The following is a 16,432-nucleotide window of genomic DNA, read 5'->3' on the forward strand; positions in this document are numbered from 1 at the left end:
GGATTAATAGAAAACTAGGTCATCAATGCCCACCTGGCTGCCAAATCCAGAGTAATTGGACTAGTAATTACTTGGTGTTCAAATATCTAGTAAAATGAAAAGATCAGTATTCCCGTGGCTAAAGTGACGCCTATTTCAGTCGCTGACAAATATAAAATGACCAGCACCTTTGCTAGCGTCACCGTAGACTCCAGTGCACCCCATGCTTACTTCGGGGCCGTGCATCGTGCGGTTGAAGAGCACTGGCCTAGCAGAGATGAGCATGAGCATGGATTAGGATTTGAAAAAGCAGGATTTGTGAAATTTTGTCGGATTTGGATTGGATCAGGATTAGAGATTTTTTACTGAACGGATTAGGATTGGATTTACCATTTTCTGGGACATTAATATGTCGTGTGGCGACAAACTTTATTCGGATCAGTTATTGATGAACTTATAGTACACTACACTATGGTTCACTCGGTGCAAATGAACATGAGAGGTGCAGCCCTATGCTAGGTTATCTTAAATCAAGAGAATCGTTGGTTGTGAAAGAAAATTTTCCAATCCCTCCCTTGCATTTAGTCTAAATTTCAAGTTGGAATCGGATCAGAATTGGACATGGACTTGAATATGAAAAAAGTTATGGATCAGGTTTTGGATTTGAAGTTTCGGATTTGCATTGGACTAGGACATAGAAATTCCAAATCCGCTCATCTCTGTGGACTAGTACATACGTGCCCGTGTCCTAACAGCACATCCCACGACATCATCGTATTAGCATTCTTTTATACACGGCGCACCTCATTGAGCCAGGAAAACAAGAATCGAACACCCCGTGCAATAAAAATGTATCAATTCAAAAACGATCCATAACTCGTGGATCGAATATAATCAGCATGGCGGCAGTGGAAATTCAAAACATTGCCTAAATACTTTTCCAAGTCATAGTAACAGCAAGAATATAAGCTCTGAAATCATGGTAAACGCGTCATTGCGTGGCAGGTTCGCTGTCCGACTGGTCCAGATCTTTCCCGGACTGGCTGTCACGGTCGCCATCGTCGCCGTCAGCAGCTTCGGCACCGGTGTCGTCGTCTTTTCCCGATGACTTCGCGGCGTCGCAATCGCCCTCTTCCGCAGAATCTGTTCAGAGATAGCGGTGCAAACTTGTACGAAAAAGTCTCGGGAACACACATCTCACGAACAATTAGCGGCGAGACAGCTCATCTCATACACAACACGAGGCCGACTCCAGCCTGAATTCTGGCTTAAGTGTTGGAGGTTTATCTAGGATCCTCCTCGCCACGTGATCCGCGCGAGCAGTGTCTTATGTAAAGCCTAGAAGTGGGCCGTGCTACAAGTCGCTGAATACGGAATAAAAATAAAGAATACCGGCCTGGTGTAAAATAACTAATGTAGTCGAGACACCATGAATATCAAACAAACCAACAGACACCAAAACAGGACTATAACTTTCACGCTCGCAATCTCAAAGTCCCGTCAGAGGTTAGGTGAGAACGTTTTGCCAGTGTTGGGATGATGACTCGACATATACGAAACGTATAACGACTCGTGACTCAAGAGACATATTTTCAAGTCATCAAACATTATACTTTTGCAAAGCATTCGGAACCTCTCCCAGCACTACGGATTAAATTATTTATAGCAATGGGTCGTAAATTAGGTTCTTTCCAATTCTCTGCTAGTTGCTGACGATTACCCCTGACGAGTGTCAGCCGAAAGTTACGGGTTCATTGCAATTTGAATATACTATTTTATTGCATATTGAAGTTGTGTACCTCCAAGAAGCTCTTCAAGTATATATACATCACAATCTTCCGGTTTTGAGTGAAATTATTGTTGTAATATTTTTGTTTTTCAAATCTGTTGTTGATGCACAGTTGACTTTGTGCACCAGTTTTCTATAGTAATGTTTGAGATGTGTAATGAGGTTGATTTACGTCTTTGTGAGTAGAAGAAAATTCGGGGTTCACCGATTGTAGATTAGAATAAGAATACAGGTTCGCCGGGTTAGTGAAGATTAAAAACTAACGAGCTAAACGTATGCGACCCTTCGACCAAATCTACTTTACGAAAGTACTTACTCGAGTAATTTGCGGACATTCACTCCATACTCCTGTTTAATTCCAATGGAGGAAGTTTTTGCGTGTCACAGAAATCAACATTTCTACTTGTAACCGAGTAGATATTCACGGCATTACTTCTACTTTTGCTGACCACTTTGACCATCTCTGTCACCACCTTCGAGTCACGAGTCACACCGAGTCGATGCACATGCACACTCGCGTCAAGTCACGAAATCATTCCGTATTTTCGAAGTACGAAGCATGATTCAACTCGTTGCATTTTGCAAGATGATTAAAGTACAGATTGAGTCGCTATTAATTACCAAACTAACGGGGCATTGTATGGCTCGAATATCAATCAATCCACATTTTGAAACGCCGAGTCAAGACAACTAAAAAAGCTGACTCGAGTCTCAATCGAGTCATCCCAACACTGGCTGAGAACAGTCGAAAGACCACCAAAAACCGTCATATTCAACCCTCACCTTCACCCGAGTCGTCGTCCTCATTATCATCGTCATTCTTTTCTGGGCCCCTATACTCGTACGAATATAGCGGTTTGAACGATTCAAAAAAGCCCACGTCTTCGAGAAGGTTAGGCAGCAACCACAGATGATGTTGGCCGAGCGTCACTGCCCACAGGACCCCAAACAAAATAGTCCGTACTGCGAAACAAAAACCAGGCTTGTGACCTGTGACAAAAAACAAGCTGCCCAACACGCGTACTCACAAAGAGCCACCACAAACACGGAGCCGATAAACACCCCGGCAGTGACGGAAAGATAATAAACCCCGACGCGGACCTGGTCCGGCCACAACGGGAATAGAGTGCCCCCGGCGACGAGCAATAATAATCCAATCCCTGTGCAAAAACACGAGCGGACAGCGTTAAAAGAGAGCAAGAACTAACGACATTATGTCAGAAAGCAACCTTTAGCGATGGTCTTCCAGCTCACTGGATTGTAAACCCACACGTAAAGGTCCTTAGAGTCGAGAAAGAGTTGCTCTTCATGATAGGCGATTTTGTAGCGCTTTTTCGTTTTTTCCTTCCCTTTCTGTAACAGGTGGTGATTTAAGTTTTGACAATTGAAGAAGGCAATTCGATTAGTGATAACTAGGGCAAGTTTTTGTTGCACTAAAAACCTGAGAGAGTTGCATTTATTTTTTTAATTTTAGCAAAAGTTGCAGAAGTTGCACTTATACAATTTTTTGAAATCATGAGGGTATGTGATACTCGAAAGGTTCCAGCAGTTTAAAATTTGCATGGTGTCTGCTTGTTCCGTTTCTTCCTTCGCTATTCAATCGATCATGGTTACATTTTTATTTACATAGGGTTCGCACAATTTACCAGTTAGTTCAGGGAGTTTCATGACTAACGGAATAGTGGGTATGCCGCATACCCGAAAAAATTGCTAGGTAAACACGGCATACCCAGTATACCTGCGTCCGGCCCCTATGGTGGGCCGCATTGCCACTTGAAATCCATTAATTTAGTCTTTATTATAGTTTTATAGCATATTTTGCGCAATACTTGATAAAATTTGCAGAAAAAAGTTGCATGAAAAATATAGATAAAAGTTGCAACATAAAACTCCTCCAAACAGATTAAAACACCATACTACATACATTATGAGTATTTACGAAGCTTCCAGAAGCTGTAAAAAAAGTTGCAAAAACTTGCCCTAGTGATAACCTAATCTGAACTGTAAATAATGTATTAGCGAAGTAGATTCACTTTGAAAATTAGTTCGGTGACTCGACCTGGGGTGTTTACTCGAAAATTTTTGAAATGACTTGACGCGATTCAAAATCTGCTGCGACTCGAAAAGCTGACCACAAAGGCATGATGATGATGCATTAGTGAAATATTACGATCCGATAATTGTATGCAACATTAGTAGCAACATTTCCATTCGGGGCCGCCGATGCACCATCAGATCGCAAATCTGCGCACTTGCAAAATGGGCGCTGTTAGATAATATGAATGTGCATTGTGCTTGTGTAAACCAGTTGCCAATGCAGCATTATTGTGAACAACTGTGCAATAGGGTTGTCCAAAATTTGAAAAATCTCAAAAATGATCCGTGATAGTGTCTCATTCTATAGATTATATTGATAAAAAACAACAATGAGCCTGAAAGAAGCTCACAGGAAAGCCGTTAATGTTTCGATCAAAGCGTTTAAAAGTAGCTGCCCAAGAATGGGTGTGCCACCGACCATAGAACGGCGAGAAGACTAGTAATCACATAACCAGGGTTAATCGGCTACGCTTTAATGATCACGACAGCAGCAGCTTGCTGATTAGGTGGTCAAGGAGTCTGCTACCGGCGGGAATTCTGAAAGCACATTGTTTGTCCGTTGGCAGATGATGATTTAAGATTAATTCAGGACGTGTTGAGGTACGAAATACATGATGAACCAACAACAGCTGCTTCAAAAAAACTTCTACAGCATGACCGCCTTATTTGTGAAGGAAACGGCTGTAGCCTACATGCCGTGTTTTCATCGTGGGAAAGCTAAGGCACTTATACAAGTGGCTTAACGAATTCCTCGTTTCAAAAGGGATCCATCATCATTGAATACAAATATATAGCTCGACTATGACACTATACTTTGTGTGATCTTATTGGACCCTAGTTGTAGAATATAGTTGAAGTTTTGAATGCTACTGTGCAATGCACTAAACTTCTTTTACTTGGGGATAAGAGGGGTAGGGTGGCTTTTGGAACCTAGTTCGCTGCCCAGGGGCGCTCAGTGTAAAATGTTCGGGAAACACTGGTGTAAACAAACAATGAATATGAATGGGAATTGTGATATTATTAGAGAATTGTTGGGAAGAGAATGCAGCACACCTTGTCATCTTCCTTCTCATTTTTCTTTCCCGCCGATTTCTTGCTCTTTTCCTTCTTCTCTTTTGCTCCCTTTTTCGATTCCGCTTCGTCTGTACCTTTCTCTTCTTCGTTCTCTGCGTCGCTGCCTTTGGGCTTTTTTCGCTTTTTCAAATTGGCCTTGTCCTCGTTTTGAGACTGCTTGTCGGATTCTTTGTTGTCGCCGGAGTCGTCTTTCTTCTTCTTCTCGTACTCGGTCTTCATGACTCGGTAAAAGAAGCGCTTCTGTAGTAACCTGACGTATCGAAACCATAGTTAAACTTACACAAAAACATTCGCCACTAAGCACAAACTTTCGGAAAAATTTGCAATTTCAAAATTTGGAAAATAAAGGTTTGACTCGTTTGCAGAAGTAGTCAGCATTACCAGGTCTGCTACATGTAGAAGCAGTTGTAGCACCCTAAATTACAATTCAATTCGAAGTAGTAATTTCGAAGACCTGTCAAAACTACTTCAAGTGTAAATGAATATCTGAAAGTACTCAGGAGACTCATGGAGGTACAGAACTTCAATATACAATTGAACAATATCTTCATATTGAAATATATCAGAATATTTTGGCCGACCCTCGACAGGGGTGATTGGCAGGGTGAGCAACTAGTAGAGATTTCAAGAGAGCTTTGTAGTAAGCAGTTTTAAAAAGTAGTTTTGATTGGGGTCGCATACTTATAGCAGTTAGAGTTGGCTACTTCAGAAATTGTGCGCACCTTTGCGACTGGGGCATATCAACAATTGATAGCCTACTACAAATTGCTGAGATTTACAAAAATTATATTCAGTTATGATAGCGGTCCATTTCGCGGACTCTTTATGACAATTTCATTCAAACATCTCTGAACTGCTATTGTCTACAGGACAAAATCTAAAATGTAGAAAAACTTTGTTATTGACCGCGTAGCTGACAATTCGTCGACGAATGCAAGAAGAAGCAGCTTTCAAATTTGGGGTAGAAGGATATTTAATACAAAAAAACCGCACTCACTCATCAAGAAATGTTGCTGCGTCCTCCCGGCCGACAAAATATTGATCTCTTCCCTTTTTTCGAACAGCCCAATCGGAGGCCATCAAGACATCGACTGCTTTCGATCCTAAAATGCAAGCTTGATTCAATATAGGGATCAGCTCATTCCGAATCTCAGCTCGGTAAAAAATTTAGTTCCTGAAAAGCATTTTCAGTCGATTTTTATTGCAATTAGCAACGGCTTCAGAGCACTGATACAATGCATGAGTTGGATAGAATGAGGCATCAAGGCAGCTCAAATCAACAAGGGCGCAGTAGCGTTCACATTAATGGGGTTAAAGCAGGGGTCCCAAACTCAAATTCGCTCGCGGGCCAATTTCCTACGTTTTTATGATGGCCTCAGGATCAATAATAGGGGTATTCAACGTCTTTCCAAGTAGCCAAGTAGGCCGTATTTGACGGGACCTTGCAGAATAACATTCCACACCCATCGTGAAAATTTGATTTACAATGTAGCAATTCACTATAGCCGCAACAAAGATTACTTTTTTAAATATTTGAATAAAATCATCGTTGAAGCCTACTAGCTTTCGAAGCGGGGCGTGTTTTTGAGACTCTAGGATTAAAGAGTAGGCTATGTCTATCGAACATACAAGGTTAGAAGTATAAGAGTATTATAAGGTTGCGGATGCAATTGAACAAAAGTAAGTTGATATTAGTAATCCCGCTAAGAAAAATGATTGTAAGAACAATGAGCTACCTTATATAAATCTGTGAAAATGTAATATATGAATACGAAAGAATTCTATTATTCATTGACGACAACCACATTATATCATTGCGATGAGAAAAAGGGATGGGGAAGTTACTATACTATAAAATAGGTATAAATAAACAAAGCACTAACAACACTATTTTGTAGGCTACATACCTACGAAATACTCGACTGGTTGCTTTTGCAGCACGGTATTTTTTCGAGGAACATTGAATCTCAGATACTTTGCTATTTCTATATCGAGCTTGGACCTCTCCAATTCTGGCTTCTGTAAAATGTATAAATCAACAATAGCGTTGGTTGCAAAACATTTCTATATTCAAAGAAGTCTGCTAAGATGGAAGGCTGTAAACTAGGTATTGGGACGTTGTCCAGACATAAACATTGCAAAAGGAAAGATATTCATGGAAGATTCGCTGTGGTCTCATACCATATTTTGTTTATTAGGATATTAGTAGTCAACCACAGGCCTGATTGGAATCGCTGGCCTTTTTGCCTGATATACCAGGTGAGCAGCCATGAATTTCCAAGTTCAAGTAATTTAATAAAAAATAATTAAAAAATAAAACATAGTGTGAGCACAGGACACCAAATCCATACAGGAGTGCAGGACCACAGGAACCAGAGTGGGTTCAGGGAATATTCAAAATAGCAAAATATACTGCATTCACAAATTCCATTGAAAATGGCAGCATAAGTCACCTTGGCAAAATCTGTAACACCTTGCTTCAAGTCATCCTCCTCGGATTTGGTCTCCAATTTTTTCTCAGGTAAAGCAAACAGTGATGCCATCTAACTGTCAATTACCGTACTACAGATATAATAACGACCTATATCCAATCTATGATCTTAAATATGCCACGTGTCCTCGTATAGCTTCATTAACAGCAGATATTTGACACGCGTCTATTGCAAAATTGACGCAGAGCTAACAGGAAGGAAGTAATTCAATGGGACATATGGTTGGTTTACAGAAAGAATATATAGCAGAGAATATATAAAAGCAGGGAGTATAAGTTTCACGTCCAATTTGTTAGTTTCAAACTCACTTTGGAACGATGCCGTTTTCTGTTTCTCCTCGCAGCACGGTCCATGCTTAGTATTGCCGATCGACGTTATTGCGAGATGGTGATAAATATGTGTACTGTACTGTCGGTCGTGTCGCACTAGCGACGATCCTCCGTTAGCCCAGTTGTTAAGAAAAAGCAATCGTACAACGCAAATGGGCACTGGATGAAGCAGCCGAATTCTGATAATAGCTATTAAATTACTTTCCAGGTAAACAAATCTTGACGTGTGTCCACAATTTTGTAAGGCAATGAACCAAAACATTACCACTACACGTAAACAGCACTGAACTCCATAAACATGGTAAGAGCCATAATAATCGCCTCGTAGAAAAGCAAGTTTCCATTTTTCTCGCTGTTCGTATCTCATGAAAATTTGAGAATGCCATAAATCATTCATATAAATCAATTTGATTGATAAAGGTCCAATTATAACTCATGAACAGTCGACGAACATTTCGTGATATTAATTTACTGCATTAGTTGCATATCCCGATGTAGCTAATCTGAATTGTATAATGATTTTATACAAATTTTAATAGTACTGTTTAAATACCTATGAATATTTCAGATAAATTTTAAAATTACGTGTTGAGATCGTTCGAGATGTGTATTCATGATTAGGGTCAGTGAACAGCGACATGTAGCGTCCCCGGTAACGAAAACTACAAGAACCAAATTTGAAAACAGTTGAAATTAAAATTTAAAATAGTGTTGGTGTTTCCGTCCGAGGCAATTTAGCGTTGTGTCCAAATAGAGAAATCGATGGAGGACTTTCGAGGATCATATCTACGTGTATGCAAAGAAAATTTCATTGAACCTCAAGAAGCTGTGCTGGAAAGAATAAAGAGTTTATCGACCACGGATAATGTGTCGCCACACATACTCGACCTCACATCTTACACGTTAACGGTAGGGTCTTGTTGCGCCCTTGGAAAAGTACTAAGTCACGACATAGGGTTCGCAGAACTACTGCTCACAGATTGCATGCTCAATGAAGAAGGTGTGAAGCAAATATTGTCTGGTTTACACACAAATACATCTCTTGAAAGATTAGATTTGCGAGGAAACAACTTGAGTCAAACAAGTGCCGATGCTCTCGGCTTATTACTACGTGAAAACCACACTTTGAAGACACTCAGTTTGGAATGGAATAATTTAGGAGTGTGGGAAGACTCCTTTAGACTATTCTGTGAAGGTTTGGCTACTAACACGGGTCTTGAAACTTTAGATTTACGCAACAATCAACTCAATTATGTAGCCGCTCAACACCTTGCTACAGCGTTACATTCTAACAAATCCCTACGGTGCCTGGATGTGAGATGGAACAATATTGGTCTCGTTGGTGGAAAAGCTCTGCAAAGTGCACTTCAGCATAGCCAAAACGTAGTCAAATGCGAGATTACCGGGAATAATCTCCCAACAGATCTTTCCAATTCCATAGAGCAAAGCGTTCTCTATAATCAAGACCGTGTTGTTCAAAGTACCATGAGTCGCAATCGAACAAAAATTTTATCGGATGAGATTGATCATTTGAAAAGTTCAAAAGCAAAGCAGATGATGGAGTATGAAATTGAAATGGAACAGTCTCGAGCTCATTTGAGTAGTACAAAAAAATCTTCTCTACGAAAAATCGGGCAGCTACAAAATGCATTAGAAGAAAATAAATCTGCAATGAACGCCTTGCGAGCAAAATTGGATATGACGGAAGCGTCTTTAATGCTTTCTCAACAAAAAGTAGAGGATCAAGAGAAATTACTGGATTTATCAAGAAAAGAAACTGCTGATATCGTTAAAAATTACGAATCACAAATTCGAAAAGAACGCGAAGACCGAGCGTTATCTGAAGATAAGTTACGGTGCAGTCTTTCGGAGTGTAATGAAAAGCTATTCACAGTCGAGAGCCAGCTGTCGGAGGCGGAAAGTAAAATAAAGAATCAGCAAATTCACGTGAATGCGCTGAAAGAAAATGTAACTCAGCTGAAAGCTGATAACCGACATTCAGCCATTGTTTCCGACCAAAGAATGGAGGAGGAACGAAAACGGCATCAGAACGTTCTGCAGGTTCGAGATTGTTATATTTTTGTAACTTTGTCTTTACGCAAACTTGTGCATTCAATGTGCTCATGCTCAATAGCCAGGTCTTTGTGAAAAAAGTTACTGTGATATTGTTGACTGACGGATTTATTTCAAAATATGCTAGTAGTTAATACAACTCCAGCATCACATGGACTATGCAATAATGTGCCAAGTACCACTAAAGTCTCGAGCATCTTGGATGATACGTCATATCCTCAATGATTTAGTGAACATTGGTTGGTCTTGTTTTATTTCAGCCTACTGATCTGATTGAGCTACTTTTTTGTGCAACTTCCAAATAATTTGCTGCAGTAGGCTCGAGTTTCCAACCATGCGTGTCTTGAAGTTTGATAACAAAAGAAAATACGTCAAGAATCGATAGTTTTGCCACGGGTGAATTGAGTCACGTACTGAGAGCATTGAGATTACAATGCGCCAATTTCACTCGTAAAAGATGATGCAAACTTATCCCAAAACTACTTTCTACATTTCAAAATCCAAACAGTAAAATGTAAGTAGTTTGCGTAAATGTTCGACTAGAAGTGGAAGTATTCTATGTACATGTACATGACTAATTGAGTAAGTAGTTTCAGTAAGCACTCCGAAAAAGTAGAAATAGTTCATTCATGACCATATCTGATTATTTACTTTGTCCAACTATCACATGGTCGACAGGTAAGATCATCGCTCAATCAAGTATGCGGGACCTGATTTGTGGAACAGTATCACGCCGGCTATCCGACAGTCGTTAAGCATGTCCACATTCAAGTCGAAATACAAGCAATTTCTACTGAATAAATACTAGTCAGCCATCAAGTTTACCGTACCACGACCTGACATATCGATCTCGCCTTCCGTCACATGCTACCTCATTTTGTCGCTTGTCTTTTTTGTATTATCTTTTTTTACTCTTCATTCAGTGTGCATGCCTCCTCTTGTCATTGCCTAGGTCAGGTGGGTGTCTGATTTCAAAGACAACTCCAAGTCGTTTCGACACTCACCTATCTTTTCATTGTATCGCAGTCTTGTGGTGTCTCGAAATGATGAAAATTCTTAATAAACTGATGCTGATTATCGTGATATATCAATTCAGGATCAGGAAGCTCTCAACCACAGAATGGTGGCGGCCGTTAAAGCAGAATCCGAAGACACAGAAAAAGCGCTTCGCAAACGCATTTCCGAATTGCAACAGACTAATTCTCAGTTAGAGGAGCAAATTAGCACACAAAATACGAACCTCATCGTCGAGAGAACGAACTCAGACGAGGCGATGCGTAAGTTGCGTGCAACCCTGCAAGAAGAATACCAAGCAAGTCTGGACCAAGTTCAGCAGCGACTTCGAGCTACCAGCTCGGAAAAGAACGACCTCCAAAAGCAAATTGCAGTCCTTTCCTCGGAGTTAAATGACGCTCAAGCGATGAGAAGTGCCACCAATGTTGAGATTGAAGGCTTCAGAAGAACCGTCCAAAACTTGCAGCAGCAGATTTCTTCAAAGGTTGGTTGTTAGTGGGGCTGGGTAACATCGGATACCCGAGTGCTTGAGTACTGAATCGAGTATTAGTAGAGATAGGCACAATTACTCTAGTACTCAAATTTGAATCGAGCATTAATTCTAATGATTTGAGTCGAGTAGTGAGAGAGGATTTTTTGAGTACTGAAATTATATGCTCCTCGCTACTAAGAGTTCATTTATCAATAAAATTTCTATACTGTTATCCGCTGTGGAAGGCCGTAAACCTCAATTGGTGGTATCGAAGCGTGCAAAACATCAAATACACCAACCACAACTCTGTCAACAAAAGGAGTTCGTGTATCACCTAAAAATAGTACATTTAACGCTCTCTCATCCGAAATTTCATGCTGGTGACGTCATATTTTGTGATACGATTGTTGATATACAATGTTCTTTCCAATTCTCTACTAGTTGCTGACGATTACCCCTGACGAGTGTCAGCCGAAAATATTCGGGTTCATTTCAATATGAATATACTATTTAAATACAAAGGTATGCACGTCAGCGGAAATCGTATATCTGTGAAATCGTGATGAACCCACAGCATCAGCATAGTGCAATGAAGAAGGTATGGTCGAAAAATACCAAATGATCGTTAATACCGTAAGCACCGAATTTTGCAAGTTGACAAACTATATCGCTTCGAAGTATCAAAAGTCATTCACAAATATTTTTCCAACAGTTTGCCTCCTGTGTTTGATGACTTTTTCATACCTGCCAAAAATGTCCACTCCCACTACACGAGATCCTTGTCTAAAGGAAATATCTACTTACCCCCACCCAATAGCAACCTAACTAAGAGATCTATCGACTACTCGGGACCTATCATCTGGAATGCATTACCACCACATATCCGTGAATTGCCTTATAATAGATTCAAAAAAGCCCTACTTGATCACCTCTTGTCGTTACACTAACACTGTTGCCCTACCTCGCCCAGACATTGCTTCATTGATCATTTGCTACCATCGTTTAATTTTTATTTTAGTTTTTTAACTACTGTAACCTTTTTTACAGCCAGACTGTTTAGAGTCAAGTGTACCTGTTTGATGCTGGTGTGATCAGACTAGATGACCTTCACGGTCTTATCGATCATTCCTATCTAATACCGAATACTGTGCAAGCATATTTTCTGTACCACCATCACTGCCGTGTGTTATGTATTTTGGTTGGATGAAAATAAAGACTCTCTCTCTCTCTGATGTCAATATATTCTCCGTGGTCTCATAAAAGGTACATTTGACCTTCCCGTATCCTTTATACTGATGCGATGTCATAATGAGTGATATTTGAATATGCTACTCGATTCTGAATTGAGTCACTCGGCTACCAGTACTTGTTTTTGCCCAGCCCTGAGTATTGGTCGTTGAGTAATCGAGTATCAGTCGTGACGCTATAAAAGTATGGATGATCGCTAAGCGCATATATGTAGCTTTCATGTGACGGCAAAGAAAATAGTACCAGTTATAAAATGTAGCCTACTAAACAAAATTTGTCATTTTTTTGTCCATCCCTGTTTCATCGCGCTTTGTGATAATGCTGCGAGTTGATCGCTAGGCCTTCTACACAGAAATGTCATTTCCACTAACGTTCGTAGCTGTGTGCTACGTGTTTTTGATACTGTGATGTGAGCATGCGACCAATTTAGCAATTAGTTCAAATGGGCAAAACCTACTTGGAGTACTTCAAAAATTGGAAACAGTTTGAATCAATAACCGACAAGATAGCGTAATGGTGGAGCGTCCGGCTTCTTGATCGGTAGGTCGTGGGTTCGGTGCCCAGCCGGGTCAGATTAGAGACCTGTCTAGTGACACTTGTATCCTTGACTTCCTCGCTTGGCGCTCCGCGTTGCCGGGATAGCATGGCGGTGTGGTGCAAGACTTAGAAAGCCTTACAAGGCTATATCTGCACCAGGGTTGTAACCAAGTCACAAGGCTTCGAGTCACAAGCCAATCTCACTTTTATAGTTTTGACTTGAGTCACGTCGAGTCATTTTCGATTCGCCACCGAGTCACGTCAGAGTCCAAGTCATCGAGCATAGGTTCGAGTCCGAGTCATGGTATTATGACTCGAGTTCGAGTCCAAGTCATCATGTTGACTGCTCAGTTTCCAGTTAATGTCTTGTTAAACCCACTGTTATAACTCTGTTTGGTGATATCGAATGGTTCGCGTTTATAATATACTAATTTTCCTCACTTTTAATAGTTTCTGGTCGCATTTTATAGTACCAGTACCAATAGACGAAATCCCTATAGCTTGGTTACTTTACTATTCTTCGAAATTACAATGAAATGTCGGTCTTAGCCGTCTGAGTCTCGAGTCATATGACTTGGTTCGAGTCATGCGCAATGACTCGAGTCCAAGTTGAGCCAATACACATATTGAGTCGAGTCGAGTCCATATTTTGAGAAAATGACTCGAGTCAAGTCGAGTCATCAGAAAATCGTGACTCGAGTCATTACAACCCTGATCTGCACCTCCAGCGGTATTTGCACATCATGCACCCGTGGTGCATATGTACAGATCGTGTGTGTGTATATCATGAGTCGGTGTGTATGGCGCAAAAACATCAAGGACCAAAATACTATGTCCTATCCCCAAATCATTGCTCAATAATTCATTGAATGTCACAGTATTATGGTATATTGCTGGTTGTCGTCCTTGTTGAATATAGAAGCTCTGTTCTAGATGAAACGCAAAAGGAAATAAATTTTGTGTTCTTTTTTGCAGGATGCTGACACGGCCGCAGAGGTTGGCCGAGTACGGTCTGACATGCAGAAGAGAATCAACCAACTGGAAGAAGAATGCAGTCAACACTCGTCGTTGAGAGAAAAGATCGTGGAACTCGAGACGAAGTTGGCCGACACTACTGGCAGACATAGAGAGGTAGTCGAAATCTGAAACTTGGCTTTATACGGAGGCGGTTTTGGTCAGAGTGATCAGTAGGGCGGGTTTTTTTTTTACCGAAAAAAAGGTAAATTTTGACCTAAAAAATATTAATTTCGACTTTTTTTGACCTAAACAAACTGAATTTTGACCAAATTTTCACCTTACGTATGCAAATTAGGTGTTTTCCCACATTATGTTAAAATACCACTTATCTTCATTTCTGGTTGGAACTGGCTGTACTAACGAAGTAGCTTGGCCTGAAAAAACGTTTCTGGCTTAGAAACAGGTAACTTTTTACATGAAAAAAAAATTAACGAAAACTGGCCCTATGAAGAATTCCAGTGGTTACGATACGTATTATGGTAGAAATAATTAAATTTTCTTGTACTACAACGAGAGATACTTCCCTACATTCTTGGGTAGAAAGTGTATGTCCTTACTAAGAAGCTTGCCAAGGACGCTCAACAGTAGCAGTTGTTGGCTGACAACACTCAAGTTGTGTGTACACTGCTGGTCACACACCGTGTTTCTTCATTCTGACAATGTTGTCTACATCACAATTTTTCATCATACGCTTCTTAATATAAGAATGATGGAATGCCCAAGAAGTCGTTCTTCGGTTAGGATATTGCGGTACGTTGACCATAACACCATGTCTACCTATTTGTTTTATTTGACCGTTTATGATTCACAATGAGCAGACAATTAGCCGTTTACAGCGGTAGGCCTATAAAGTAGGCTACAAACTGTAAAATATCAAATGATAAGTTCACCGACAGTGCAAAATCTACGATACAAACGAAATGCAGACGTCAAAAAAATTTTGACTTTATGAATAATTTTGACAAATTTTGACCAAACGCTACAATTTTGACAAAATTTTGACAAATTTTGACATGTCAAAAAAAAACGCCCTAGTGATCAGCATTGCTTCTCAAAAAGAAGTAATGTCACAAATTTCTACTCAATTACAACGCCCACGCTATTTCATGTACAAGTAGAATATGAGAGATCTGAAATGCAGGGTTGTAACCCCGGTACAATCTCATGTGCTCTCCGATAATCCCAGATTCTGGAGGATAAAAACAAGGAGATCGAGAGGCTCGGTGAAAATTTACGACGCGTGGAAGACGACATCGAACGGATTCGAGAGGACGAAGCCCAAAGGGCCGCCGTTCTGCAGTCCGCCATTTTGAACTACGTCCAAGGATCGAAGATCAGATCGACATCGCCGCGAAAATGAACTTGGAAGCTTCTTCCGTCGCGGGCTTTATCCACGTCAGGCGGGATGAGCGGTTTACCTGTGAATTCGGCGCTTGGCGGCAGATTTGTACATCTGGATCATGCTAGGTATCTAACTCACCTAATTACAGCGAAATGCTAGTAACTTAATTGTAATCTAATTTGTGAAATGTTTCCGCACTCTAATTTTGGTTCTGATTCAATTTCTGGTTTTCCTGAAAACGCTACAGAACTATATAGCGCGAAACGTGCCAACCTTAAACCGGGATCTACGGACCCATTAGTGGTCCGCAAACTAGTTTTAGGGGGTCCTTGTAAGGGCAATGCGTCATCTAGAAACTATAGAATAACAGATTATCCTTTGAGAATGATGTCGTGAGTGGTAATGTGATTGCCTTGTCTAGTCATTAGTTTGCTTATTTTAGGCGTGGAATGGAGTTGAGGTTGATGAGATGACCTTGCATTCATCGGCTTCTCAAATTTAAGGGTACGCGCAACCACCCACAAACTTTGAAGGGATCCGCGATCAGAAAAGTTTAAGAACCCCTGTTCTACACAGTGTACGATAATATATTATATAGAAACCGTGTGCTGAATTCCCCAAGTGCCGCATATCACAATTCACGTTCATATTCAGTGAAACATTCATTTTCATAATAATAATAATAATAGTTATTACATTTATAATGCCGAATTCAGTGGAAACCGTATGAGCTCTTTATAATTCGGTGCGATAAACCGGCGTCCTGTATCGGCTCACTCTGCTGCTGACCGCGTGTCGTGTAAATAGTGACGCTGTTGCATCGTGGCGTATGCTTGAAAAGTGTTACTATCATAGATCAACGCATTATTTTTCATGATCGTATCTGTTTCTGATTATTGTATTTCTTCAAAAAATCTCGTATTGCACCTCATGTGTTGGCGAACGTTTCTCGAAGGATAGGTACGAGTC

The 16,432-nt window shown here is 40.4% G+C and overlaps 2 protein-coding genes across 3 annotated transcripts; one reads left to right on the plus strand and one right to left on the minus strand.

Annotated features, from left to right (window-relative positions):
* Positions 1–748: 748 nt before the first annotated feature.
* Positions 749–8,037, minus strand: LOC145447363 (translocation protein SEC62-like). 2 transcript variants are annotated; one of them, XM_080325781.1, is made up of 8 exons: positions 7,740–8,037; positions 6,847–6,958; positions 5,937–6,042; positions 4,919–5,189; positions 2,998–3,121; positions 2,797–2,928; positions 2,552–2,731; positions 749–1,122 (listed from the first exon to the last, which is right to left on the minus strand). In XM_080325781.1, exons 1-8 carry the CDS (start codon positions 7,782–7,784, stop codon positions 971–973), a joined length of 1,122 nt encoding a protein of 373 aa, XP_080181907.1. In that variant the 5' UTR covers positions 7,785–8,037; the 3' UTR covers positions 749–970. The 2 variants fall into 2 exon arrangements, with proteins under 2 accessions (XP_080181907.1, XP_080181906.1); XM_080325780.1 differs by lacking the exon at positions 7,740–8,037 and adding an exon at positions 7,393–7,589.
* A 296-nt stretch (positions 8,038–8,333) lies between these two features.
* On the plus strand, positions 8,334–16,394 carry LOC145447360 (leucine-rich repeat-containing protein 45-like). Its single transcript, XM_080325776.1, has 4 exons — positions 8,334–9,821; positions 10,930–11,331; positions 14,080–14,235; positions 15,308–16,394. Exons 1-4 carry the CDS (start codon positions 8,523–8,525, stop codon positions 15,479–15,481), a joined length of 2,031 nt encoding a protein of 676 aa, XP_080181902.1. The 5' UTR covers positions 8,334–8,522; the 3' UTR covers positions 15,482–16,394.
* Positions 16,395–16,432: the final 38 nt, after the last annotated feature.

This window comes from Botryllus schlosseri, chromosome 9 (genome assembly GCF_051294905.1).
Source record: "Botryllus schlosseri isolate E-star chromosome 9, Bs_hap1, whole genome shotgun sequence".
Classification (NCBI taxonomy): Eukaryota; Metazoa; Chordata; class Ascidiacea; order Stolidobranchia; family Styelidae; genus Botryllus; species Botryllus schlosseri.

Excerpts from the sequence above, each read along its gene's own strand:
- LOC145447363 (XM_080325780.1), bottom strand. The coding sequence starts at position 7,482 with ATGGCATCACTGTTTGCTTTACCTGAGAAAAAATTGGAGACCAAATCC. Across the intron at positions 6,043-6,846 it reads ACCAGTCGAGTATTTCGTAG|GATCGAAAGCAGTCGATGTC; the intron begins GTATGTAGCCTA and ends CTTGCATTTTAG. Across the intron at positions 1,123-2,551 it reads GGACGACGACTCGGGTGAAG|ATTCTGCGGAAGAGGGCGAT; the intron begins GTGAGGGTTGAA and ends ATCTCTGAACAG.
- LOC145447360 (XM_080325776.1), top strand. The coding sequence starts at position 8,523 with ATGGAGGACTTTCGAGGATCATATCTACGTGTATGCAAAGAAAATTTC. Across the intron at positions 11,332-14,079 it reads AGCAGCAGATTTCTTCAAAG|GATGCTGACACGGCCGCAGA; the intron begins GTTGGTTGTTAG and ends TCTTTTTTGCAG. Across the intron at positions 14,236-15,307 it reads CTACTGGCAGACATAGAGAG|ATTCTGGAGGATAAAAACAA; the intron begins GTAGTCGAAATC and ends CGATAATCCCAG.